We start from the raw sequence: 26572 nt of genomic DNA, 5'->3' as shown, positions 1-26572 counted from the left end.
CAACATAAAGAATGCGGACAGAATAACGATTGGCTGAGGGGACAGAGAAGCGAGTGACCAGACTTTTAAGAGGAATGATGGAAATCTCTGCAAGCCTGAAACTCTAATGTGAGCCTTTAATAGGGAGGCTTTCTTTAGTAGCATGGAAGTATTATTATTATTGGGGGTAGTGTGGGATCCCTCTTTAGAGGATGGCCTGGTTGTCCACGGGTGATAGTGTTTGTGGTTTGTTTGGTCTGAAAGGCACAATCGTGTGCCCGGAGTTTACTGGCAGCAGGATGTCTCATTGATTTTACGCGATCAGCACACTGGAAAGGGAATAAATGGGTCATTGCTGAAAATTCTTGTCATACATATATATATTTTAAATGATATATAGGACTAAGTAGGTGTTGTGGTGCTGTAGGTCTATAGATGGTCCCATATATAAATCAGACCAAGAATCACGTGCTTTGGAGTAGAGGGATGTTTTTCCGGTTGAGGTTCCTCCTTAGCTCCTCATCTTTGTGGCCTGCCGGTCTCTTCACGTTGTAATATTGGTTGTAGGTCAATACTAGTCTGGCCCCGTGTGACAAGCCTATCTTTGCTCCGATAAATGATGTAACTAATCTGGTACCGAAGTTTCCATTTTGCTGTCACCACTCCTAGTGAACTATTGCTCCATTACTGATATATTAGAAACATCTTGCAGTTTTGTTCTCATAGGAATATCCACATATATGCAGGGAGGCCGTTCTCTGAGTCCTTAGATTTGGGAATGCTTTATCTCTTTGATAACACAGGTCTACAAAAAAAGAAAAACATTTCAGGTGCCAAGGTTTTTTGAATGGATTTTAGGGTATTTTGAGGGTACTGAATTCAAAAACCCCTTTACTTTTTCCGAATTGGTTCTAGTTTTTGAGATAATTCGTCCATGAAAATAATGCATTCCCCCAATGCGACTTGCGTGTGATAACAAATGCAATAGCTTTTGGTCTTTTGACTTTTTAACAGTGTCTTAGGTAATGAAATATCCCACATAATTATTTTGTATTTCAATTTGTAGGCTTACGATGCTATAAAAGCAACTTTTTGAAGCCAGAATTCTACTGTAATTAATGAACTATTAAACATCTCAGAAACTGGAGCCAATCGGGCAAAACCAAAGTCATATTCTTAATCAGCACCAAGACTTAAAGGGAACCTATCACCAGTTTTTTTTAGGATCTTCTGGCTTTGATGTGGATGACGTGTCCTGCATCATCCACATATCTGAACTAAGTCTCGTTCCTACGCAGTAGCCTCACCAGCCACGAACACATGCTTTGCTCTGCCCTACTGCGGGCATGCGCATTGATGTCCTTTGCTCTGCCCTACTGCGGGCATGCGCATTGATGTCCTTTGCTCAACCCTACTGCGGGCATGCGCATTGATGTCCTTTGCTCTGCCCTACTGCGGGCATGCGCATTGATGTCCTTTGCTCTGCCCTACTGCGGGCACGCGCATTGATGTCCTTTGCTCTGCCCTACTGTGGGCATGCGCATTGATGTCCTTTGCTCTATCTGCAGTAGGGCAGATGGTACTGCACAGGCGCGAGGCTTCGTTCCAATATGTGGATGATGCAGGACACTTCATCCACATCAATCAGAGCCGGAGGACAGCTTTTACTAGAAGAGAGTAGGAACAGATGCCGCAAGGAGATGGACCAGCCCCATTTAAATACAGCGCGGGACCAAATCCAATGGTATTTTTGAGGTGTACAGGGGGGAGTCAGGAGGCAATGTAATCATTTGTGAAATGCATTACAACAGCAGAAAAAGGTGGTAGTATTTATTGGGATACTTAAAAAAAAAACTGGTGACAGGTTCCCTTCAATATAAAACCGTGCAGATATCGTTACATAGTTACATAGTTTATAAGGCCGAAAAAAGACAAGCGTCCATCCAGTTCAGCCTATTTCTTGTGCACTGCAGCTATTCCGCAGCGTTGATCCAGGGGAAGGCAACAAAAAACTATGAGGTATAGGCCAATTTACATCACTGAGGAAAAATTCACTTCCCGACACCAATCTGGCAGTCAGATTAAATCCCTGGATTAATTAACTAAGCATAAGATGTAATTTTATTGTTCTCAAGAAAGGCGTCCAGGCCTCTCTTGAACTCTTTAAGTGAGCTGGACATCACCACTTCCTCTCCCAGAGAGTTCCAGAGTCTCACGGCTCTGACCGTAAAGAATCCCCTTCTATGCTGGTGCAGGAACCTCCTTTCCTCCAGACGCATAGTGTGCCCCCTCGTCTTTGTCACCATCCTTGGTATAAACAGGTCATGGGAGAGATCTCTGTACTGCCCCCTGATGTATTTATACATGTTTATGAGGTCTCCCCTAAGCCTTCTCTTTTCCAATGTAAATAGGCCTAATTTTGACAACCTCTCTGGGTATTCTAGTCCCTCCATTCCCTTTATTACCTTAGTCGCCCTCCTTTGTACCCTCTCTAGCTCCAATATGTCTTTCCTGAGCACCGGAGCCCAGAACTGTGCACAATATTCTAAGTGCGGCCTTACCAGCGCTTTATACAGAGGAAGAACAATGTTCTCATCATATGCCCCTATTCCTCTTCTGATGCATGCCATGACTCTATTTGCCTTCGCAGCTGCTGCCTGACACTGGGCACTCCAATTTAATTTGCTGTTAACCAAGACGCCCAGGTCCTTCTCCATGTCAGATTTCCCCAACGGTTTCCCATTTAATATGTATGGGTGACTGCTGTTTTTCTTTCCCATGTGCATGACCTTACATTTATCGGCATTGAACCCCATTTGCCATTTTTTGGCCCAACTCCCCAATTTATCTAAATTCTCCTGTAGCTGTGCCCTGTCCTCATCTGTATTAACTACTTTACAAAGTTTAGTATCATCTGCAAATATTGCTATTTTACTATGCAACCCTTCCACTAGATCATTAATAAATATATTAAATAATATAGGGCCCAAGACAGACCCTTGAGGCACCCCGCTAGTAACCCTGACACACCCTGAGCTTACTCCATTGATAACCACCCTCTGCTTTCTATCACTCAGCCAGCTATTTACCCACTTGCACACATTATCCCCCAGACCAGGCATTCTCATTTTATATACCAACCTTTTGTGTGGCACGGTATCAAACGCTTTGGAGAAGTCAAGGTATACAACATCCACTGACTCTCCCCGGTCCAGCTGTGAGCTCACCTCCTCGTAGAAGGCCATCAGGTTTGTTTGGCAGGAGCGATCCCTCATGAATCCATGTTGATATGGAGTTAGACAGTTATTATCATTAAGATATTCTACAATAGCATCTCTAAGAAATCCTTCAAACAATTTACCCACAACAGACGTTAAGCTGACTGGTCTATAGTTCCCAGGGTCACTTTTAGACCCCTTTTTGAATATTGGTACCACATTTGCTTGGCGCCAGTCTAGTGGGACAGTCCCTGTCCATAAAGAGTGCTTGAATATAAGATACAGCGGTCTGTCTATCACATTACTTAATTCTTTTAGTACCCGGGGGTGTATGCCATCTGGGCCTGGTGACTTGTCTATTTTGATATTATTTAGGCGTTTCTGAACTTCCCCCTGGGTTAGGTGGGTGATATTTAGCGGAGGATTTACTTTATCACTCTGCATTTCCTCCGATAAATTGTTTTCTTTTGTGAAAACAGTGGAGAAGAAGCTATTGAGTAGGTTTGCTTTACCCTCATCGCCCTCTATGATTTTACCCAGGTTATTTTTCAATGGGCCAACTCCATCAGTTTTAATCCTTTTACTGTTTATATAGTTAAAGAACAGTTTGGGATTCGTTTTACTTTCCTTGGCAATTAGTCTCTCTGTCTCCTCTTTTGCTATTCTTATTTGTTTCTTACAGATTTTGTTTTTTTCCCTATAAGATATTAGTGCTTCCTCGCTGCCTTCTTGTTTAAGTTTACCGAAAGCCCTTTTTTTGTTTTTCATTGCCCTCTTGACTTCCTTATTTAGCCACATTGGCTTCCTCCTATTCCTAGCCCTTTTATTCCCATAAGGTATGTACCTTCTACAGTGACTATGTAGGACTGTTTTGAAAATGTCCCATTTTCTATCCGTGCTCCTATTACTAAAGATACTATCCCAGTTAGCACCAAAATCACTGTTCACCAGTGTAATGTTGACTTCACCTGAATATGCCCTGCTGGTGCATATTTGTTTTGAGGTGTACAGATAGTTGAAGGGGCCTCATAGCAAAGATTAAACCCCTACCCCTTTGTAAAGTTAGGTATGGCTATCACAACCTTTTACAGGATTTTTTGGACCTTTAATATGAATAAATCCTTAGCGTAGGTCAGTAATATCCGATCAGTGGGGTGCTGCCTCCCGGCACACCTACATTCAACTGATCAGGATGCTTTGGTGGGTGCCGTGGCCTCTTCACAGTTCACCAGGCACCGCTTCTTAAATTTTGTAGCACCTATTATTGCAGCTCAGTCCAATTAATTTAAGGTGGAGCGGAGACTGCAGTACTAGGCATGGCCACTACACAATTTTCAGAGCTGTGCATGGTAAACAATGAAGAGGCACCAGTGCTTGCCGAAGTGCCATGGTCCCTTTTTATCAGTTGATTGGTGGGTGTGCTAGGAGTCAGACCCCTGCAGATCTGGTAGATATCCCTGCAAAAGAGGTCTTCAAAAGCCCTTTCAGTCATTTGGTACATGCGATATTGGTGATTGTTTGCTCCATGCCCTTTTCCCGATCCTTTGCTCAGTTCCTCACTCTTGTGATTGTACGACCCGTGGAGCGGGGAGCCCTGCACAGGTTCTTTCCAACTATTCACCCCTTCATTCCATGGGCACCTGAGCAGCCATGTGGTTGGCCTCCATGGCACGTACACCAACCCGAGGTTGTGGGAGAGAAGAACGAAGAAACGACAGTCTGCTGGCTAAATTGAAGAAAGTGGTCTCTAGCTGTCTGTGACCTAGTTATAAAGCTAAGTACGAGGAGCTTATGTGATAAAGATCTATTCAATGAGAATAGATTTAGAAAATAATACTTAATGTCTCCATGGCTCGGTGTTCTGTTTAATTCTCCCCTGGATAAAATACTATTTCTGTTTGGCCAGCAGAGAGCTAAATATAGTCCTAAATAAATTAGGACTTGATGTTTAATTGCTTTATCACCAGGAAACCATGCTTGTCTGACCTTGTGTCCTGTGCTTGTGTCAGGAAATTCCCGATATATCTATAGGATGTGTATTATGTTCTGTGGCCGATTTACTAGAAGTTTGACATCTTCTTCTGCTTGGGGGACTCATGACAAGTACTGTGACCTGATAGAAAAGGTACTACTGCGTAAAGTGGGCTGATTTTTTACATATTCCACAAATATTTTTTTTGCTTTTTTTTTTTTTAGTTTTTTTTTTTAGTTTTTCATGTTATCCTGCCCATTAATTAATTACTGATCAATATAAATATCAATATGTCAGCAAGAAGCCATATTTAAAGGAGTGAGTGAATATTTTCTCACCTCCTGTCTTCTGTATTTAATAGACCTCTTCACAAATCAGTGATGGTTGTTTTTAACCTCTCAAATACTATTATTTGTAAAGGTGTCTATACACCTTATACGTACCTGGTCCAAGCCCTCCGATTTCGTCAGGACCAGTCTACCATGTCATTTGTAATAAAATTCTCCCCTGATGGCAAATATGAGGGAATTGGGCAAAGGATCGGGCATATTGGATTCCAATGTGCCCAGTCCTTAGTTCTTTAGGGAGATGATGCTCTATTTTATCTGGTATTTTTGGACTTCTCCTCATCCAGCGAGCCTCCAGCGCTGATGTGAACATAACCTTTCATTACTTTTAATTTTTGTTTAATTTGTTTTTTTTTTGTTTTTTTTAATTCTATGCCACTCTTTTTTTGCCATTTTTTTTTTTGTATTTCCATGTATCTATATGACATCACATTACGCTATTTGTATGATACATATCCAAGTATTATATGATGATGACACAATAGGATAAAGGCTGTAAGATGCCGAATCTTTCTTTCCTAGTATTGGCCATCAGAAGGCTGAGTATGCGTCAGATCGTCACTCATTCAATAGTCAAATTTGGGCTAAAATCCGTCTGTAAACCAAGCAGGAAGTGGGAAAAGTAAGAAAAGCTGTTGTTGGAACACTTAATAGGATCGTACAGTGAAAAAAAAATGACGTAGAATTTTCTCTATAATGCACATTATTATTTTACTGTAACCCTCCGATCATTTACAATTGTCAAGGAAAACATTGTAACCCTTATCAGGGGGGAGAAAAAAAAGAGTTTAATGTTTCTTTTCAATAAAAGGTAGTCCAAGGAAACCCAAATTGATGCAGCATTTATCTGTAAGAAGTAACTCAGCCGAGGCAGTTTCCAAGGCAATATCTCGTTTCTGTCTCCCTGGAAACGCGCTGGGATTCCTCCAATGGAACATGTCAGACATCTTCATGGTCTCTAGACGCATTGTGAGCATTTACATTTCAGCACGAACAGAAACGGTTAATAAATACCACGGATAATAATTATAGCAAAATTTCACATTGAACTTATTGATGAAAGAGAAAACAAATATGTGTGGAACGTGAGGCATTGTAAACGTATCTTCTGTTCTGTAGGGATTGATAAATAAAGACAATGGAGCCAAACCTTTAGGCTACGTTCCCACCATCAGCTTTGGGTGCATTTTTTTGCTGCGTCAAAACCACAGCGTCTTACATTTCCAGCAAAGTGGATGGGTTTTAGAGAAGTCTCCTGCCCGCTGTGTTTCTTTTTTACTCGGCGTAAACTGACCAGCGGTGCGTGTTTCAAATCTGCAACATGTCAATTTCTCTTGCGGGTACGACGAGTCTTATTTGCAGATGTGGAAAATCCACAGGTAAAATACGAACATTTTTTTTTTTAGTGCGTGTTCACATCACTCTATTGTGTATGTTGGGGAATACTCCACAAGCATGATGTGAACAAAGTCTTAAAGGGGTTTTCCAAGCGGAGAAGAAAAGTGTGCAAAAATCGGATGCCACTCCGTATGGCATTCAATTTTTTTTCTTTTTCTCACACTTTACAGATTTTGGAGTTTTCTCTTGCAAATACCGCTGAGAAAAAATACACAGATCTGCACTGCATCATTGAATAACATTGTTCCCAGTGAAATTCGATATATATATATATATATATATTTTTTTTTTTTTTTTTTTATTTTATAGCACGCGTTGGATTCATACACTAGTGTGAGCGAACCCTGAATTTGCCGCATTTTGAATTCCACTTTCACGATGTTCTCAGTCTCTTTCTATTCCTTTGGTGTAAACAAGCATCTTGGTTATGTTTTTCTGTGGATCTGATATAACGGTTAATTTATTAAAATATATATATATATATATATATAAAAATTGTCATTCAAGGTACAGAATACAAGTATTGCAATTCTTGCATACTAATTAGATCAAGGGTATATGTGGGTTTCTCGGGTATTTTTTATAGATTTTTTTGGCTTGTTCTTTAAACCAAAGACAGAACAGTTACATTTCAAGTCTTGTGAGTTTCTAGTATTACAGAGTAGTTTGTATATCCAGAAGACTTTGCTTCTGATCTTCGGGAACAGTGCTGTGAGCTGTAACGATTTTGAATATTTTCCATCCTTCTATGACCACCGCCCCCTGATGCAAAGGTTAGCAAGTGCAGAATGCTGTGACTAGTCATTTCCTCCCACTGGGAGGTACTTACCCTTTATACCATGTTTACTAATGAATCTGCCAGCAAGGTCTAACGTTTACTGGTGCCCTGATTTAACAGGCATAGCTAGGCTATCCTTTGAAGAGAGTGAAGGCACCCCACGGCTGGATTCAGACTACATCTGGACCCCCAATACTGACTCCATAGGGAGCCTCCATATGAATCCATGAAAAACAGGATTCAAAAGTGCCCCCCAACTAAGTCATAGACTTCTGCTAGACCAGTAGAATCCAAAATGTGCAAGTTGAAAACTCCTTTTGATCATTTTTAGACAGTGCCCAGTTTTCAAGCCGGACATAACGGTGTAGTCTACTACAACACTGTAAATAGGGTCAAACTGAGTCCAAAGTTCCATTTTTTGGACTCCACTTGCTTAACTGAAGTCTATGGCTCCGTATGCAGTATGTCTCAATCCCATCTTTCGTTTGGTTCCAAAAGGAAACTTCCTACGGCATAAAGAAAGGAGGCCCAGACATGGTCTGAAGGTAATCTTACTTGGCACAAATGGAAACATAAAGTTTATTATATTCGTTTTTGTTAGCCATGCACCTCCCAGGGGTTTCATGTAGTTGCAAGACGAGCTCTCAACATTTATTTTTTTCCTTTTTGGAAATTCTAATGTAAAGAATGCAAAAATTCCGCAGTCGTTTTCAGCAGTTAGGATGAAATTCCCAGTAACGTGTGGGTTTTTTCCTAGTGTTTGCAATTTTTTTCTGATGAAGGAGCCTATGTGCTCTGAGTTTTTGCTTAGATTTTTTTTTTTTTGCTTCTAATAAGGTCACCCATATACATAACCATCTAACATACATGATTCTGGTTAACCCGGTATCACACAATTTTTTTCATGTAATCCACAACTTTGGGTGAACAGGGCTCCACGCCCGGCATGCCACTCCGAGCACATGGATGAGGGCTGCTGGCACGCTGTTTGTATAAGCCTTACATGGAATGCACTCAGACAGGGGGCAGAGCCTGCTCCTGGCACCAGTCCAGTTCATTTCCCGGCAAAAAAAAAGAGCAAGAGGCTTAAGGGAGGGCCAGCATACTTGAGAGGGATTGTGACGTGCTCGCGGACATGTGTGTGTCTGTCCCCAGTGAGCCTTAAAGGAGCAATGCTGTAGTCATTCAGTGCAAGACAGACTCCACTGCTGTGTAGCACAATTTTTGGTCATTATTTTTGGACGGGACAATCTTATTATACAATTATACGAAAGTCTTGAGTAAAGACTTCTCTTCTCCGCTTGAAAAACCCCTTTAAGACTTTGTTCACATCACGCTTGTGAAGTATTCCCCAACATACACAATAGAGTGATGTGAACACAGCCTAAAACAAATCCAAGAGCAGTGACCCACATTATTTTACAATAGTCAAAAGTGAAGGTAGGTAGCAAAATTTGGGGCAAGTTTATTAATTGGCACCTATGTGTTAATACATGTGGTGCATTTTGAACTTTGCGACAAGTCAGAAATCTTTTTCTGCTGCTCTGGGAAGACACAAATTTGCACCTTAATTTTGCGCTTTTCCTCTTCGCACCACGTGATAAATGTCTCGTGTAGAAAAGAAGAAAAAGAGCACGACCACTTCCTAACGCAACTCTATTAAAGCATAGATAGATTGTGAGAGAAGGGGCTCCCCAATTGTGATAGAGAGAATTACTGTGCACACGATTCACCGCTCACATAAATGAGTTATGCTTGGCGTATACCACCTATTACCACATGTGATGCTGGTGGTAATAGTGATCACCAGCAGGGGTGGACACAGAAAGGAGAGGGCCCCTGTGCAAGAAAAATTATATGGGTCCTTTGCAGTCCAATAACTCATCATAAGGCACAATTCCACCTGCTTTGGAGGTGTAAAAGTTGCCCCCTTACCTTTTCGGCTCCTATGCGGCTGCACAGGTTGCCCCATTGGTATGTCCACCCCTGCATCAAGGTTCCTGCTGTTTTCCTACAAGTGTCCAGATTCTGCATACAAGTAGGCATGCCAAAAAACTAGCAATATTAACCAACGCTGCAGTTCTAAACACCGGGACAATGTTCAATATGGAATTTATTAATAATGAGTTTTGAGCCATTTATATGTAATGGGGCTTAGAAAGGTTCCTTCTTCAGGATGAACACTAGTACTTGTGTTTTTTATTCTGAGGAAGCCCAGTAAAGCATAGTTGACTCAAAACCCATAATGTTAATAAACTCCATTTAATGGAATAAACATGGTCCCGGTGTTTTGGAACTGTGGCGCTGATTGATATGCCCAGTTTTCCTCCATATTTCCTCATACGTGATAACTATAGAATGTAATAAATGTCAACTGCAAGACAGTTCTGATCACTTTTGAAATATGACGAGCAAAGGAAGTTTTTATTTCAAGTTTAGCTCAAGTTCCTTGAAATGGGAAGGCATCAACACCTTTATATCGTCTGTGTTGCTGCATTCCTGAGTAGTTAGTGTTTTCATTCATATACAAATTAAGTGTCAAGTGCTCTGGGTGTGATAAAGCCTTAAGGGGCTACTGCCTCCTAGGTTGTTTCCTTGCCTAGCACCAGCCTCTTTAGCTTGATTGGTAGATCTGTCTGTGTGACGCCCGGTGTCAGGGAAGGAAATCGGATGTTGAGCTATCAATCAAGAGGCTGATTCTAGGTGGAAACTCTCTGAGAAGGCAGAGGCTCATTAATGGCCTCATTAAGTGGTCTTGGCCAGACCACTTAATACGTAATTTAGAGAAAGCAGCGCACAGGCAACGTGAAACGCACGTTGGGAAGAAACAAAACCACCCTATATATACTGGTTCGGGGGTCTGCGGGACATAACTACCTGAGGGGAAAGTGGTTCTGAACTTTCAGCTTGCTTACTATGACATGGATTGGTCCCTGGTTGTTGGCCCTGTTTTGTGCTTACATTATGACCACAGGATCTATATGATGTATCTAGGTCAACTTCCTACCACTAGCTGAATGTCTTCTGTTTTTTTTTCAGTCCACATACCACACAGGTCACTCCATTACCTTTGGGTGGTCTATTCTTAGGGGGTCTTTCAGACACTGGCTCCTATGCACATTGGTTTTATATAATTGTCAGTTTTTTTCATGTATGTATTTGTATCTAATAAAGACTGTTATATTTTTGCATAAAATCCTAGTTTCTCTGGTTTTCTATATGCTCTTTGGAGTTGCATGGGCACACCCTCGCTTCTTGCGTGTTGTTGTGCCCTAGTTTAACATGATTTTGGGAAATTTTTACATAATTTATTTATTTTATTTATTTATTTTACTCACTTATATAGCTCCATTAATTCCACAGCGCTTTACATACACACGTGGTCAAAATTGTTGGTACCCCTCATTTAATGAAAGAAAAACCCACAATGGTCACAGAAATAGCTTCAATGTGACAAAAGTAATAATAAATTAACAATCTATGAATATGACCAAATGAAAGTCAGACATTGCTTTTCAACCCGGCTTCCACAGAATTAAAAAAAAAATTTAACTCATGAAATCGGCCTGGACAGAAATGATGGTACCCCTGAAAATAATGTGACAAAAGGGACATGTTAAATCAAGCTTTGTCCACTAATTAGCATCACAGGTGTCTACAATCTTGTAATCAGTCAGTGGGCCTGTATATAGGGCTACAGATACTCACTGTGCTGTTTGGTGACATGGTGTGTACCACACTGAACATGGACCAGAGGAAGCAAAGGAAAGAGTTGTCTCAGGAGATTAGAAAGAAAATTCTAGACAAGCATGTTAAAGGTAAAGGTTATAAGACCATCTCCAAGCAGCTTGATGTTCCTGTGACTACAGTTGCACATATTATTCAGAAATTTAACCCTTTCGCAACCTTGGGATTTTCCGTTTTTGCAATTTCATTTTTTGCTCCCCTTGTTCCCAGAGCCATAACGTTTTTATTTTTTGGTCAATTTGGCCGTGTGAGGGCTTATTTTTTGTGGGACGAGTTGTACTTTTCAACGCCATTACTAGTTTTATGATAGCGTGTACGGGAAAACGGGAAAAAAATTCCAAGTGCTGTGAAATTGCAAAAAAAAGTGCAATACCACAGTTGTTGTTTTTTTTTCTTTTTTTTTTTACCACATTCACTGAATGCTAAAATTGACCTGCCATTCTTATTCTCCAGGTCATTACGAGTTCGTAGACACCAAACATGTATAGGTTCTTTTTTATTTAAGTGGTGAAAAAAAAATTCCAAAATTTGGTAAAAAAAATAGCGCCATTTTCTAAGACCTGTAGCGTCTCCATTTTTCGGGATCTGGGGCTGGGTGAGGGCTTATTTTTTTGCGCGCCGGGCTGACGTTTTTATTGATAACATTTTGGGGTAGATCCGATGTTTTGATCGCCCGTTATTGCATTGTATTGCAATCTTGCGGCGACCAAAAAACGTAATTCTGGCATTTAGAATTTTTTTCTCGTTACACCGTTTAACGATCGGATTAATTCTTTTTTTATATTGATAGATCGGGCGATTCTGAACGCGGCGATACCAAATATTTCTATGTAGAGTTTTTTATTATTTTATTTTGAATGGGGCAAAAGGGGGGATGATTTAAACTTTTATAATTTTTTTACATTTTTTTTTCACTTTTTGCATGCTTCTATAGTCTCCATAGGAGACTAGAAGCAGCAACTGTCCGATCGCCTCTGCTACATACAGGGGATCAGCAGATCCCCTGTATGCAGCAGAAATGGTCCTGTGCTCTGAGCGCTGACCACTAGGTGGCACTCATAGCGACCAGCTCATGACAACCACAGGCGTCTGCTGCAGACCCTGGGTTGTCATGCCCACGCATCGGTGACCCGTGATCACGTGACCGGGTCGCCGATGGGCGGGGCTTAGGACGCGCTTCCCGGAAGCGCGAGTTAAGTGCTGCTGTCGAAGATTGACAGCGGCATTTACCATGTTAACAGCCGTGGGTGGATCGCGATTCCACCCGCGGGCTGTTGCGGGCACATGTCAGCTGTAATAATCAGCTGACATGTGCTCGGTTCAGTGCGGGCTCACCACCGGAGCCCTCACTGAACCGGGGGATTACAGCCTGTGCGTTCTAATACGTCACAGGCTGTAAAGGGGTTAAGATCCATGGGACTAGCCAACCTCCCTGGACGTGGCTGCAGGAGGAAAATTGATGACAAATCAAAGAGACGGATAATACGAATGGCAACAAAAGAGCCCAGGATAACTTCTAAAGAGATTAAAGGTGAACTTCAAGCTCAAGGAACATCAGTGTCAGATCGCATCATCCGTCGTTGTTTGATCCAAAGTGGACTTCATGGGAGACGACCAAGGTGAACACCATTGTTGAAAAAAAATCATAAAAAAGCCAGACTGGAATTTGCCAAACTACATGTTGACAAGCCACTGGGAGAATGTCTTATGGAAAGATGAGAAAAAAATGGAAGTTTTTGGCAAGGCTGTATGTTCACACATTGAAAAATGAAGCATATCAAGAAAAGAACACTGTCCCTACTGTGAAACATGGTGGAGGCTCTGTTATGTTCTGGGGCTGCTTTGCTGCATCTGGCACAGGGTGTCTTGAATCTGTGCAGGGTACAATGCAATCTCAAGACTATCAAGGGACTCTAGAGAGAAATGTGCTACCCAGTGTCAGAAAGCTTGGTCTCAGTCGCAGGTCAAGGGTCTTGCAACAGGGTAATGACCCCAAAACACACAGCTAAAAACACCTTAGAATGGCTAAGAGGAAAACATTGGACTATTCTGAAGTGGCCTTCTATGAGCCCTGACCTAAATCCTATTGAGCATCTTTGGAAAGAGCTGAAACATGCCGTCTGGAAAAGGTAACCTTCAAACACGAGACAACTGGAGCAGTTTGCTCATGAGGAGTGGGCTAAAATACCCGTCGAGAGGTGCAGAAGTCTCATTGACAGTTACAGGAATAGTTTGATTGCAGTGATTGCCTCAAAAGGTTGTTCAACAAAATATTAAGTTAAGAGCACCATCATTTCTGTCCAGGCCTATTTCATGAGTTTCATTTTTTTTAAATTCTATGGAAGCAGGGTTGAAAAGCAATGACTGACTTTCATTTGTTCATATTCATAGATGTTTCATTTATTATTACTTTTGTCAGATTCAAGTTATTTCTGTGACCATTATGGGTTTATCTTTCATTAAACGAGGGGTACCAACAGTTTTGACCACGTGTGTGTGTATTATCAGCACTGTCCCCATTGGGGCTCACAATCTAGATTCCCTATCAGTATGTCTTTGGAGTGTGGGAGGAAACCGGAGAACCCGGAGGAAACCCACGCAAACACGGGGAGAACATACAAACTTCTTGCAGATGTTGTCCTTTGTGAGATTTGAACCCAGAACTCCAGTGCTGCAAGGCTGCAGTACTAACCACTGAGCCACCGTGCTGCCCTAATTAATACGTAATTTGTGGATGAATGAAAACGTTAATTTCTCGGGAGTGCAGCAGCAGATAAAATATATGAAGGTGTCAATGGATTTTCATGTCAAAGTCCTGCATGCCCATGTATGTGATTAGAGGGGGGGGGTGATCTTACTGACTGAATCCCTTTAAACACTAGCAGATACAGTATCTGGCAAATTCTAATTATGGATCAAATAGAAACTCGTCAGAACAGGGGTACCATTTATTACTTTATATAATTTTAATTTTCACGCATGAGGTTATTCTCACATTAAGGTTTCTTCAATTCTGCTTAACCAAAATGAAATATGCTTTGGAGAAATTTCCGACCAAGTTTTATTGCTTGTATAATCTACTTGTCTGATGTAGGTTTTAGCGTTCCAGCTAAATGGTCAGATCTGCTTTCATTTTTGCTGGCGTACAAACATGATGTTCTCCATAACCGTTAGACTTCTCACTTTTTTATATTTGTGCATACTCAATGGAAATTTTTATATATTTATTTTCTTGGGTTTTAGAGCCTGAAAAGGAAAGAAAAAGAATATGAACACGAAATGGAACGTCTGGCGAGAGAGAAAATCGCAACCCAGCAGCGGCTGGCCGACTTGAAAAATGAACTCAGCCAATGGATGGATATAATGGAGATTGACAGAATTGTACGCCAGACAGTTCAGCCAGAGGATGACCAGGCTTCTACCTCAACTGCCTCAGGTAGATTTTAGGAAAAATGTTTAGGGGAATATTTATAAACAGAAATTATAATATTTTCTAAAAAAAATTGTCATAGTAGAAAAAGACAAACATTATTATTATTTATGGTATTTAGTGCCACAGCGCTTTTCGGACATGATCACTGTCCCCATTGTGGCTCACAATCTACATTCCCTATCAGTATGTCTTTTTGGAGTGTGGGAGGAAACCAGAGAACCCGGAGGAAACCCACGCAAACACGGGGAGAACATACAAACTCCTTGCAGATGTTGTCCCTTGTGACCCCAGTGCTGCAAGGCTGCAGTGCTAACCACTGAGCCACCGTGCTGCCCAAAACATGACTTTCACTGATTCCTGTGCAAATATCTCTTCAAGGTTTCTTTTCTGTAAGTTACATTCGTTAGCTTTGCATTTGTCCTTAAAGTGGCTGTCCCCTAATGCACCCTTCCGCTTAATCCATTTAGAACCCAAATTAAAATAAAATCACCTCTTACAGTTGCGCCATTGTTCCCGGAGCGTGACATGACTTATGTCATGTGTAGGCTGCAGCTCATCAATATTCCGTCAGCGCTGACACTTGCTCTGATGAAATAGTAAAGTTTGAAGCTGGCAAGCGACCACTCATTGTTTGCAGCCGGCAATAGACACAAGTCATACCACTTTCTAAGAATTGCAGCACCGACACCACTGGAAAGGCACACCTGCAGGAGGTGACTATACCGTTTTGTTTTGTTTTTTCGTTTTAATTAGAGTTCTGAATTGATTGAGATGGGGTTGCCAAGTAGTGGACAACCCCTTTAAACCAATATATTGCTGAAGTTCTTGAAATGATTTCAGAATGGGCTGTGCTTGTAATTACAGCCCTAGAGTCGTAGTGGCAGCTTTATATATGTATGTACATGTGGAAATTGATATGGTTCATACAATATCCCTCTTACAAGGCTGAACAAAACCAGAAAGTATTGTGATGAGGATAGTGATGAGCGCAAGTGCCCGTTACTGGAGTTTGCCTAGGGTGCTCAGGTATGCACCGAGTATCGTGGGTGCTCGAGTGACGTGTTCGAGTCCCCGCGGCAGCATGTTTTGCGGCTGTTAGACACAAAACATTCGGTGATTGCCCGAGTATGTCAAGCAGTCCCCGCATGTTTTGTGACTGTCCAACAACCGCGAAACTTGCGGCCGCGGGGACTCGAACACGTCACTCAAGCTCCTGCGGTACCCGGTGCATACCTGAGCACCCTAGACAAAATCTGGTAGCGAGCACTTGCGCTTATCACTAGATGAGGACCGTGCTGTAGCCTTTTTGTCTGTGATTTTAAATACAGGGTCTATCACTATTTAAAATCACAGACAAAAAGGCTACAGCACGGTCCTCATGTAGTGATAAGCGATCAAGCAATTCTGTCTCTTTTTAACGTATACAAAAATTTCATAAGGCATAAGCTTTAGGCTATGTGCCCACGATGCAGATTTGAAGCAGAAATTTCCTGAGCGTTTTTTTCTCTCCTCTGGCAGAAAAAAACGCATGCAAATTTTACATGGGTTTTTTAAGTGTTTTTACATGCGTTTTTTCAAGTGGTTTTCCAAGCGATTTTGAGCATCACTCAAATGCATTTGGAAAAGTGCTTGACAATAAGTTGGTCACACAATTTAAATCCATGCAACTGGCATGGATTTATATTGTGTGACCAACTTATGAGGAGAGTTCTGATTTCAAATGGTGCATCTATACTAAAAAAAAAAAAAAAAAAATAAAAAGGAAAAAAAATACCTTATACTCACCTCTCCGGCGGCCCCCGGCCTCCTCCCGGTGGCAATCCTCTCTCCTCGGTGGCCTGCAGTGTACTGGCAGGACCTGCGGTGAAGTAATTTAATCAGCTGATGGTCACGCGACCATCACCTGATGGCTGTTTGGGACACATGGCAGACATCTTAAGCGATTTTAATGCGTTTTCGCGGCAGAAATGCCGCTGCGGAAACGCATTAAATCCGCATCGTGGGCACTCAGCCTTAATGTCATCCTTTTAACATACACATCATGATCAGCTATGGAAAAGCTCAGTACATATCAGTTTATCAGATACTCTTAATGGATGCCATAAAGTGGCGTCTAATGACAAAAATGGAAGCTGGCAAGTTTAGGCTGGCTGGACTGCGGGAATGAAGAGCCTTGAGATTGCAAAACGGTTGTTATTAATACCAACGCGTTTCTGCTCCAGACCAGCGCCATTCTTAAGGTATAAAAAGCCTTGGTTTTTATACCCTGAGAAAGGTGCCGGTCAGGCACAGACACACATTGGTATTAATAACAACCGTTTTGGAATCCCAAGGCTTTTCATTCCCGCACCACAGCTTCTATTTTTTTCCATTATATTGCTGAAAGAACCTATTCCTCCAGCCACGGGGCAGCAGCAGCAGCTTTCCTGGGAACGGTAATAAATAGTAAGCTATTGAGTAGTTGTTGCTGTATAGGGATTTTCCACTGTTCTGATATTTCAGTGTTGGCTCAATACTTGGCATTTATATTTTACCAGCTCCGCTCCCTGAGGATAGGTCATCATTATCATGATAGTGGACAACCCCTTTTAAGTTTTCTAGCACATATATATTTTAAAATTATGAAGAGTTGCCTCCTATAATGGTAAACTTACTATGCAGTATTTGCTTTAATCTTTCAATGAGGTTTACATGTCCTAAAAGTTTAATTGGTGAGGGTATATCACCAGCCTGGACCCCCGACAACTTTACTTGGAGATTTGATCAATGTAAATTCATTAAGATGAAAAGAAACTGCAAATGCTCAGACACTTCTCCATTGAGACTGATAAGTCTTACATATGTTACTGTACGTTTAGTTAATAAGCCAATTCTGGGGAAACCTCTCCAGTGTACCTTCCAGGATTGATGGCTGCTTCAGTATACAATGCACGCTCCACCCGCTGCTGCCCTCTATAGGCTGTTCATAAGTATTGCAGGCTACAGGTCATGGTGTGTGAAGTCGGTCAAAACTGAAGCTGCTGTTTCCTTACCATGTGTGATGAATGACTACAATTGAACATGTCTGTAAATGCATATCAAGAATTGATCTCTTTTTACTAACTGTATGTTTGCCTCTGTCTTTCAGAGGGTGAAGACAACATTGATGAGGACATGGATGATGATAGACCTGTCAATACTTTACAGAAACGTCAACAGCCAGAGCTTCTGAAGATGGTACCGTCCAACGCAGCTTCCCACAATCATCATTCCGCTGTTTTGCCTCAGCACGTCTCCATTCAGCAGAAACAAGTCCCTTCTTCTCATGCACAGCCTCTCTCCAACCAAGCACTGGTCCCACCTCAGGCCTTGGTGCCGGCACAGACTCATATTGTTGCTGCTTCAACGGTGCAGTCAACAGTAATAGCCCACACGGCCACCACTCATGCCTCTGTCATCCAGACTCTTAACCATGTCATCCCAGGGCCGCAGACAAAGCACATTGCTCATATTGCACCTTCCACGTCAAGCCCTGTACAGCTAACCACTGCTGCTCAGCCAATCGGCCACATCACTGTGCACCCAGCTGCCATTAACCATATGACCCATCTTGGCCCGCAGTTACCCATCTACCCCCAATCTGTTGCAGTAAGTCAGCCCATGGTGAGCCACATCGCTCACACCATTTCCCACCCACAAGTCAATGGAACCACAAACCTGGGTCAGCCTACCGTCATGGCAAAGCCAACTGTAGGAGCCCAGGTGGTCCACCATCCCCAATTAGTTGGGCAAACTGTCCTGAACCCGGTGACTATGGTAACCATGCCATCATTCCCTGTAAGCACTTTGAAGCTAGCCTAATCATTTAAAAAAAATGTAATAATTAATTAATTAAATAAGTTAAATTATCCACCGGACAACCGAAGCTCCATGCATTCCTATCCAGTCATGTTCCAAGGAAGATGAGACACTTCATTACAAGGTTCTGGTCCACATTTTAATTGGCTTTGGAAAATATATCATGCTTTATGATATAGGCCCATAGACGACAAACCACAGAGGGGCCCGATATACTGGATTTTTATCATTCTCATTGTGACTGTCACTCATAAGGACTTTTCATTTACTCCTACCAGTAATCAGTGAATAGAGAACGAGACGTTAATTTTTTACCCGCTACTCCACTCACACGTATTTTATTTTATTTTATTCAGTTTCTGTTTAGTCTTGTTTCTTTGGTAAATGTGTATCTGTAACATACAAAATCAATGACCTCTTTCTAGTATAAGAAATTAAGTTGGAAACCATAAGCATAATGTCGATTTATAATGTTATGGAGGTGACCGCTGCAGAACGTATACACTAATAAAAGAACAAAATAATACCACTTAAGTTTTTTAGAAGCTGAAAAGAAAGGAAAAAAAAACATTATTTTAGTGGTGATCACAACATACATTTTTGCAACAGTAGAGCTATTTGGAAAGGGGTTAAAAAAAAAGACTTTTCTGAAAGTAATTTTATATAATGGGGTTTTGCTCAAAGCAATCAATCATATATTTATCTATTTTTTTGGTTTGAAGCTATACTAAAAAAAAAAAAACAATTAAACCGACCGTCTGCAGATTTTTTACATTTTTTTTTAATATAATTGTCTCTCGTCGCTTGATTCTTAGTAATTACTATTTGAAGGGGTTGTCTCACAGACCACAGCACCTGTCCATGGGAGAGGTGATAAATTAGTGATTGTTGGTTTATGGCTACTGAGACCCTTATTGATCTTAAAAGCAGAGGATCCAAAGTTCCCTATGTGAATGAGGTGCTAATGAGAATGTGTGACTACTGCTCCATTAAAGGGTTACTCTCGTTATTATTGAATCAGTAAAATTGCAAAGTGCTTGTAAAAACAAGAAACTTTGCAATTACTTGTTATTTTAAAATATTCTCTGCTTTCAAGAGCCGGAGGGTTTTTCAGCTTTATTTTTACCGCTTGTTGCCTGGGTTATTGGCCGATGATGCAGTTTATCAGTGGTGGCTGATCTTCTAGGCAAGGAAACGCTGCTGGATTGTTGGATCTGACCAGCTTCAATGCCACTGCTCTCCACCGAAGAGCACACAGCTCGGTGCCACTGGTCTGCGCCATCAATCGGCAGCATACGGCCCCCAGCAAGCAGAAGACCTGGGGAGCGGCGTGCTGCTGAATAATGGGGATTGTTGGATCTGGGTAGCTTCAATGCCACTGCTCTCCACCGAAGAGCACACTGCTCGGTGCCACTGGTCCGAGCCATCAATCGGCAGCGTACGGCCCCCAGCAAGCAGAAGGCTGGGGAGCGGCCGGCTCCTGAATAATATTCATGGGACATGTCCTTTTAACTGCGGCACTCCTATAGACAGTTAAAGGAGCAGAGGTCGCACATGCAAACTAGCACTTAATTCACAAAAGGGACTTTTAAGACCTTTCTCTCATGATTGGTATGGTTTATGGGGCAACCCCTTTTAAAGGTGTACTCACATCGAGTGAATTTTAAGTAAATATGGTTAATATGTCTGTAATCTGTAAAGAAAATGATAGTGTGAGCACGGTAAGGCTCTTTATCCTCTATCTGTGCTGATTTGGCCTACCTTGAATAATGGGATTGGTTGCTAAGGATTTACTGCCTGACAACCCCATGTAAAGTCTGGAGCTGTTAGGCTCTATATCCATAGCAACCATATTGTCTGACAGGCATTTTTAGCTTTAAGTCAAATTTATACTGTGCTGAAAACTGAACAGAGCAAAATCAACTTGGCGACAGTATTTCAATACCTTTCTCCACCTTATGGCTATGTGCACGCAGAGTCTTTTTGGAGCAGAAATTGATAGGAAACTTGTCAAAACTCCTCAAAAATGTGGAGGTGCTGCTCAGTATCTGCTCCAAAAACTCTGTAAAACGACTCCATGTGCACATATTGGAATATTAATCACATTTTTTTTTTTTTTAAGAAAAAAAATGCACAGAAAACCTCTACAATAAGCTGTGATGGGTTCCTATAGCTACCCTGCATAATATTTTTAGAAAGGTTATGATTTTTCACATATTTTTGATACACACTAAGACTACTTCAGGAGCCAGAACCTAAACATGACGTATGGGATGGGATATGGTAAGATCTGCAAGGATAGGCAAAATGTGAAACTCTATTTTTATATAGGAAAATAATGAATTATTAAGTTCTCTGTGACTGCAGAATATAAGTATGTGCCCCTGGTGTGTAGCGTGTGGCAGTTCGGGTCCTGGCGATCCCAACTAGAAGGAATCACTGTTTACATAGAGGACCCCCACAGACCAGGAATGTGTATGGGTCAATGTGCAGCCTGGAGTCCTGACATCTGTTCTTCAGAGTGCCATGTATATGCCACCTAGCAAATAACCTCCCATCCATCAATTCCTGTATTTCCTGCAAGTGTTTGTTAGAAAATATAGCATTAATAATCATGTTCATCTTTATTGTAGGAAAAGTCTGTGACTTGAGTTATTTGCTGTCTAATTAAAGTGATTTTCCCATTTCAGTTAATGATGGCGTATTGCTAGGATATGCCACCACTTGAAGGTGTTGTCTGGGCACAACATTTATTTTACTTACATAGCGCCATCATATTCCACAGCGTCTTACAGACATTATCAGCACTGTCCCCATTGGGGCTCACAATCTAAATTCCCCATCAGTATGTCTTTGGAGTGTGGGAGGAAACTGGAGAACCCGGAGGAAACCCACACAATCACAGGGAGAACATACAGTGCCGGCAAAAAAAATCTTTACAAATTCAACGAAACCACAAAATCATAACGTTCAAGTGTTTTATTGCGGATATTACGTTACAATTAGTATTTTAATTAATTAGTATTGATATTTACATTTTACTAAGCCAGTTTTGCTATTATATAGTTTTTGATTATCTCCTTCATTGTGTGCACTTTTAAGAAGTGAAATCATGATGCGGATTTTACACGTAAAGTTTTTTTTTACTGCACAAATGTAAAGATTTTTATTGCCGACACTGTACAAACTCCTTGCAGATGTTGTCCTTGGTGGGATTTGAACCCCGGACCTTAGCGCTGCATGAACATCACTATCCGATTGGTGGGGGTCCGCTGATGCCCTCACTGATCAGCTGTTCTTGCTCATTAGCTGGTGGATGTAAACAATTTGTAACTGCAAAAGCGATCTGATATTGATGTCCTATCCTAATTGATGTCATCAATATCTTGTGCCCAAACGACCCCTTTAACAATTGCAAGTGATTCAATCTCTGGGCCCTTCATTGATGCTGAAAATGAATGGACCACAGTACTTTTTTTTTTTTTTGTGTGTGTACCCTCTCCTCCATGCCTAGTGCACCACTCTCAATGGGGGCATATCCAACATGCTATTACCTGTTATGATCGAAATACTCTATTTAGAGGGAGTCTGTCAGCACAGAATGACTGTTGAAACCAAGTACAGGCTCAATGCATCATGGCAGGGCCAGTCAGTTAAATACACCAAGCAGGTGGGAAGGTGCACATAAACGATTGGCCACACCTTAGTGCACCAAGCGCCTGTACTTAATTTGAAGAGTGATTCTTTACTGACAATCCCTTTAAGAAGTTGTCATAGAAAAGAAATATAAAATTTGCCTTTTTTTCCCCCTATAAATGGCATCAGTTTTGTCCATGGGTTATGTTGAGTATAAATGTGGATGTGCTGCTATATCAGACACAACCACTGTATAGAAGCTTCTCTGTTTATGGTGATAAAAACAAACAAAAACAGATCAACTCTTTTCATTTGGAGGATTGTTTGCTGTATTTTCCCCACTTTTCCATCTTACACGTAATGCTTTTAAAAGGGCATTAACTGTACAAATCTATCTTACTTGCTGTCTGGTTGAATTTAAAAACATTATTCCAGCCATAAAAGTTGGACAGAGGCTGTCTGTAGTTTTCTACAATGGGATTACTGACCCCATGATCACTACTTTACCTCCCATATGACTTTTTCCTAAACTCATGTAAAGGCAGCATATTATTACTACAGGTCCATCCTTATTCCTAGTAGCCAGAATGGCACAAAAATTGCACTTTTATAGAAGTGCTGAAAGAATACACCGGACTCTGTTTGAATCAGGTGTATTGATTAGGAGAGCACTCGCCCCCAACCACCGCTCTCCGCACCCCTACCCTAGCTGTAGGGTAATGGGTTGCTATGACTGTAGAGAATGGCAATGGTGGATCTGGCCTCTTTAATACTATATTTCTGGTGTATTCTTTTCCTTTTTTTGCTACTTCATTTTGGCTGCTTGGGCCGGGAGCTTATAATATGCTGCTCTTACGTGGAGCAGAATATTAAGCAGATAGATCAGCTTACGTTTACTGTTCCTTTAAATATTATTTGTTGCTATTTATACGGTATCCCTTTAAATGTTTCCATTACTTTGTCACATAACTGCCTTATAGATTATGCGCTCCTGCAGCATCACTGACCAACAAATTGAGGATGTAATATACCAATGCAGACTAATCACCCAAAATAACTATACTACCGCACCATGCACAGTGGGATATTGAAGGAGAGTCGCTAAAGGACTGTGCCGTAGCGCCCACCATTCTAAATCGGCATATGACTTGGTACATTTTAATTACAAGCACTGAAGATTTCATCCTTTTATGTGGACTACGTTTATCTTGGAGTTTGTGCCATTATTTCTTTGTAACTTATTTATTTGTATACTGTTTTCATTGACAACTAAACTCATGTTAATAGTTTTATCTCCAGATTTTATATACACCTCGCGGGGGTCCCGATGGGCTCGCCTCGAGTTGTTAGAATATTAAACTGTGTACATAAAGGCATTATTATTATTATTCTCTTGAAATGTTGTAAAATTACAATTAAGTAGAGGCTTTGTGTCAGGCATGAGAGTGTATAACAATGCAAATCATTTTATCAGAATTGTGTTCAATGTGACAAATGTGTTCATTTGGTTTATTATACCAAATACAGGATAATTTGACTTCTTACATAATATCTATATTTATAAAGGGTATTTTGGGCGTTCTTCATTTCTAAGACGTTATTCCAAGTATTATGTGCATAAACAAACCCAATACTTTCTTTTGTCTTCCAGGCCAGTAAACCTAAAAAAAAAAAATTACTAAAGTTACTCTCCGATATATAGCAGATACCATATCATGACCATTGTTGAAACTGAATGGCGTTGTATATGCACTTGTAACATTGGTGCAAGCTGTTGTTCTTTGTCTACCATATGAGGCTTATACAGGAATGTTGCGTATGTAAAACAAATTTCTTTTTTAGGTTTATTGGTCTGGCATCACAGTTTCTTTTTCCAACAGATGATTCTCAAAATAATGATTTTCTAAAAAAATAAAATACTTTTTATTATTTCAGCTTCCTGATGCTTGTCTAGTCCACACTTTTGGAGAACAGTGTTTGCATTAATGGTGCTTAAAGAAGACCAAAAGAACAATGATGGAGCTTCTTTTAGAACTCAGGCCCGATTCATCAAGACCAGCCTTGTTCAGGCCGGCCTTGATAAGGGGGAATGGTAGAGTCAGACCACCCTGATTCACTAAAGGGGTTGTCAAACACTAGGACAACCCCTTCTCAATCTGAATGTTTGCCCCCGTTAAAATAAAAACACCTATACTCCTCTTTAGGGCCGCCACCGTTCCAGCGGTGTGGACAGTCATGTTACCTGGGTTCACGTGAGGTTGTTATGCCACGTGAGCCCTGCACCCAATCAGCATCGACTTCACTGTACCCGCCTTAGAACGAATCGAACATCAACAGAAAGTCAGGGCTGCAGTTGCTCTCTGATTTCCTCTTGATGGATCGATTTGTCCGTAGGTGGGGACATTGAAGCCGGCGCTGGTTGGGAACCCCTGGAACGCAAGTGCCGACACAGCTAGAACGGCATCGGAGGTTGTCCTAGTAGTGGACAACCCTTTTAAGAGGCGCCTCTCCATAAATCTTGCTCCAGTCAGGGACTGAAATAGAAATTGTGGTTTAAGGCATGTCACAATTCTTCATGAATTAGACGAGCGAGCGCCATCACACCATGTTCCGCCCCAACTCTGCCCATTTTGGCTGAGCAGGCCAAAACTGTTGTGAAAATGCCAATAGTAACAACATTTTTGCTCAACTTCGTGTTGTGCAAAAATGTTGCGACTTTTTAAAGCTTTTGACGCCAGATTTCTGATGTAATCGCTTTGATAAATTGTGGATATACTGTTGTGCTGCACCTCTTCTATACCTCCTGGAAATGTAATTAATGAATTGACAACAGTGCATTACGATTAACTCTTTTAATAGAGGGTCTCCCTGCACAATTTGTCACTATGTGACTGATAGGACCACATCACACTGTCAGGGGTTCAGTATTGGTTTTTGCTTTTATAGTATCTTTGACGGCAGGAACAGCAAAGCCTGTATAACGATTTCTGTCAAAAATACTGTAATATCGATTAAGGTCAATCAACCAAATCCATGATGCTAGTGTGATGCATAGATGTACTTGACCTAATGTGCAAACCAAAAAAACAGCATGTTAAAGGGAATCTGTCAGTAGGATCAACCCTCTCAAGCCGTGTGTATGGGCATGTAGGTCATAGGAAGCTGAATAAAATGATACTTTGATATCCAATGTCTTATTCCAGAGAAATTAACGTTTTTATTAATATGCAAATGAGCTGATAAGATCTATGGGCTGGACACTGATCTCCCTGAGAATCTGCTTCCAGAGCTTATTTTATATGAAAGGGGGAAATTACCAGTGTGAGACATGTAGAACAGGAGAGCAGACTGTTAATCAGTACATGTCTCACACTGGTAATGCCCTCTTTAATTTATAATATGCTCTTGAGGCAGATTCTCAGGGAGATCTATTTCCTGTGCAGCTAATGTACATGTTAAGAAAAATGTGGATCACTCTGGAATAAACCATCAAATCGCAGATATACAGGTATGATTTTATTCGGCTTCCTATGACCTCCTATGACCTTAGGAGGGTTGATCCTACTGACAGATTCTCTTTAAGAAAAATAAAAAGCAGGTAACCACTACCCAAATTAGTGACTTGTAGATAATGATTAACCACTTCGCGCCAGAGCCTGTTTTCGCCTTCGTGACCAGGCCAATTTTTTCAATTCTGACCACTGTCACTTTATGAAGTAATTACTCTGGAACGCTTCAACGGATCCCCCTGATTCTGAGATTGTTTTTTCGTGACATATTGTACTTCATGATGGTGGTAAAATTTCTTCGATATCACTTGCGTTTATTTGTTAAAAAATCAGAAATTTGGCGAAAATTTTGAAAATTGTGCAATTTTCAAACTTTGAATTTTCATGCCCTTAAATCAGAGAGATATGTCACACAAAATAGTTAATAAATAACATTTCCTACATGTCTACTTTACATCAGCACAATTTTGGAACCAACATTTTTTTTTTGTTAGGAAGTTCTAAGGGTTAAAAGTTGACCAGCGATTTCTCATTTTTTCCAACAAAATTTGCAAAAACATTTTTTTAGGGACCACATCTTATTTGAAGTGACTTTGAGGGGCCTTTATGACAGAAAATACGCAAAAGTGACACCATTCTAAAAACTGCACCCCTCAAGGTGCTCAAAACCACATTCAAGAAGTTTATTAACCCTTCAGGTGCTTCACGGGAATTTTTG

At 41.0% G+C, this 26572-nt stretch overlaps 1 protein-coding gene across 2 annotated transcripts in view; it reads left to right on the top strand.

Annotated features, from left to right (window-relative positions):
• MNT (MAX network transcriptional repressor) overlaps positions 1 to 24032 on the top strand; it is a 112866-nt gene extending 88834 nt beyond the window's left edge. For both annotated transcript variants that reach the window (XM_073667787.1, XM_073667786.1), the window contains 2 exons: positions 14683 to 14875; positions 18000 to 24032. In XM_073667787.1, coding sequence (XP_073523888.1) covers positions 14683 to 14875; positions 18000 to 18712 — 906 coding nt within the window. In that variant the 3' untranslated portion in view covers positions 18713 to 24032. The remainder of the gene's footprint in view (positions 1 to 14682; positions 14876 to 17999) is intronic.
• The last annotated feature ends 2540 nt before the right edge of the window (positions 24033 to 26572 follow it).

The sequence above is a fragment of the Phyllobates terribilis genome, unplaced genomic scaffold (genome assembly GCF_046119375.1).
Source record: "Phyllobates terribilis strain yellow unplaced genomic scaffold, ASM4611937v1 Scaffold_2__4_contigs__length_985480577, whole genome shotgun sequence".
Lineage (NCBI taxonomy): Eukaryota > Metazoa > Chordata > Amphibia > Anura > Dendrobatidae > Phyllobates > Phyllobates terribilis.
The sequence above is the reverse complement of the archived record's forward strand: the minus strand, read 5'-3'. Positions and strand labels throughout refer to the sequence as shown.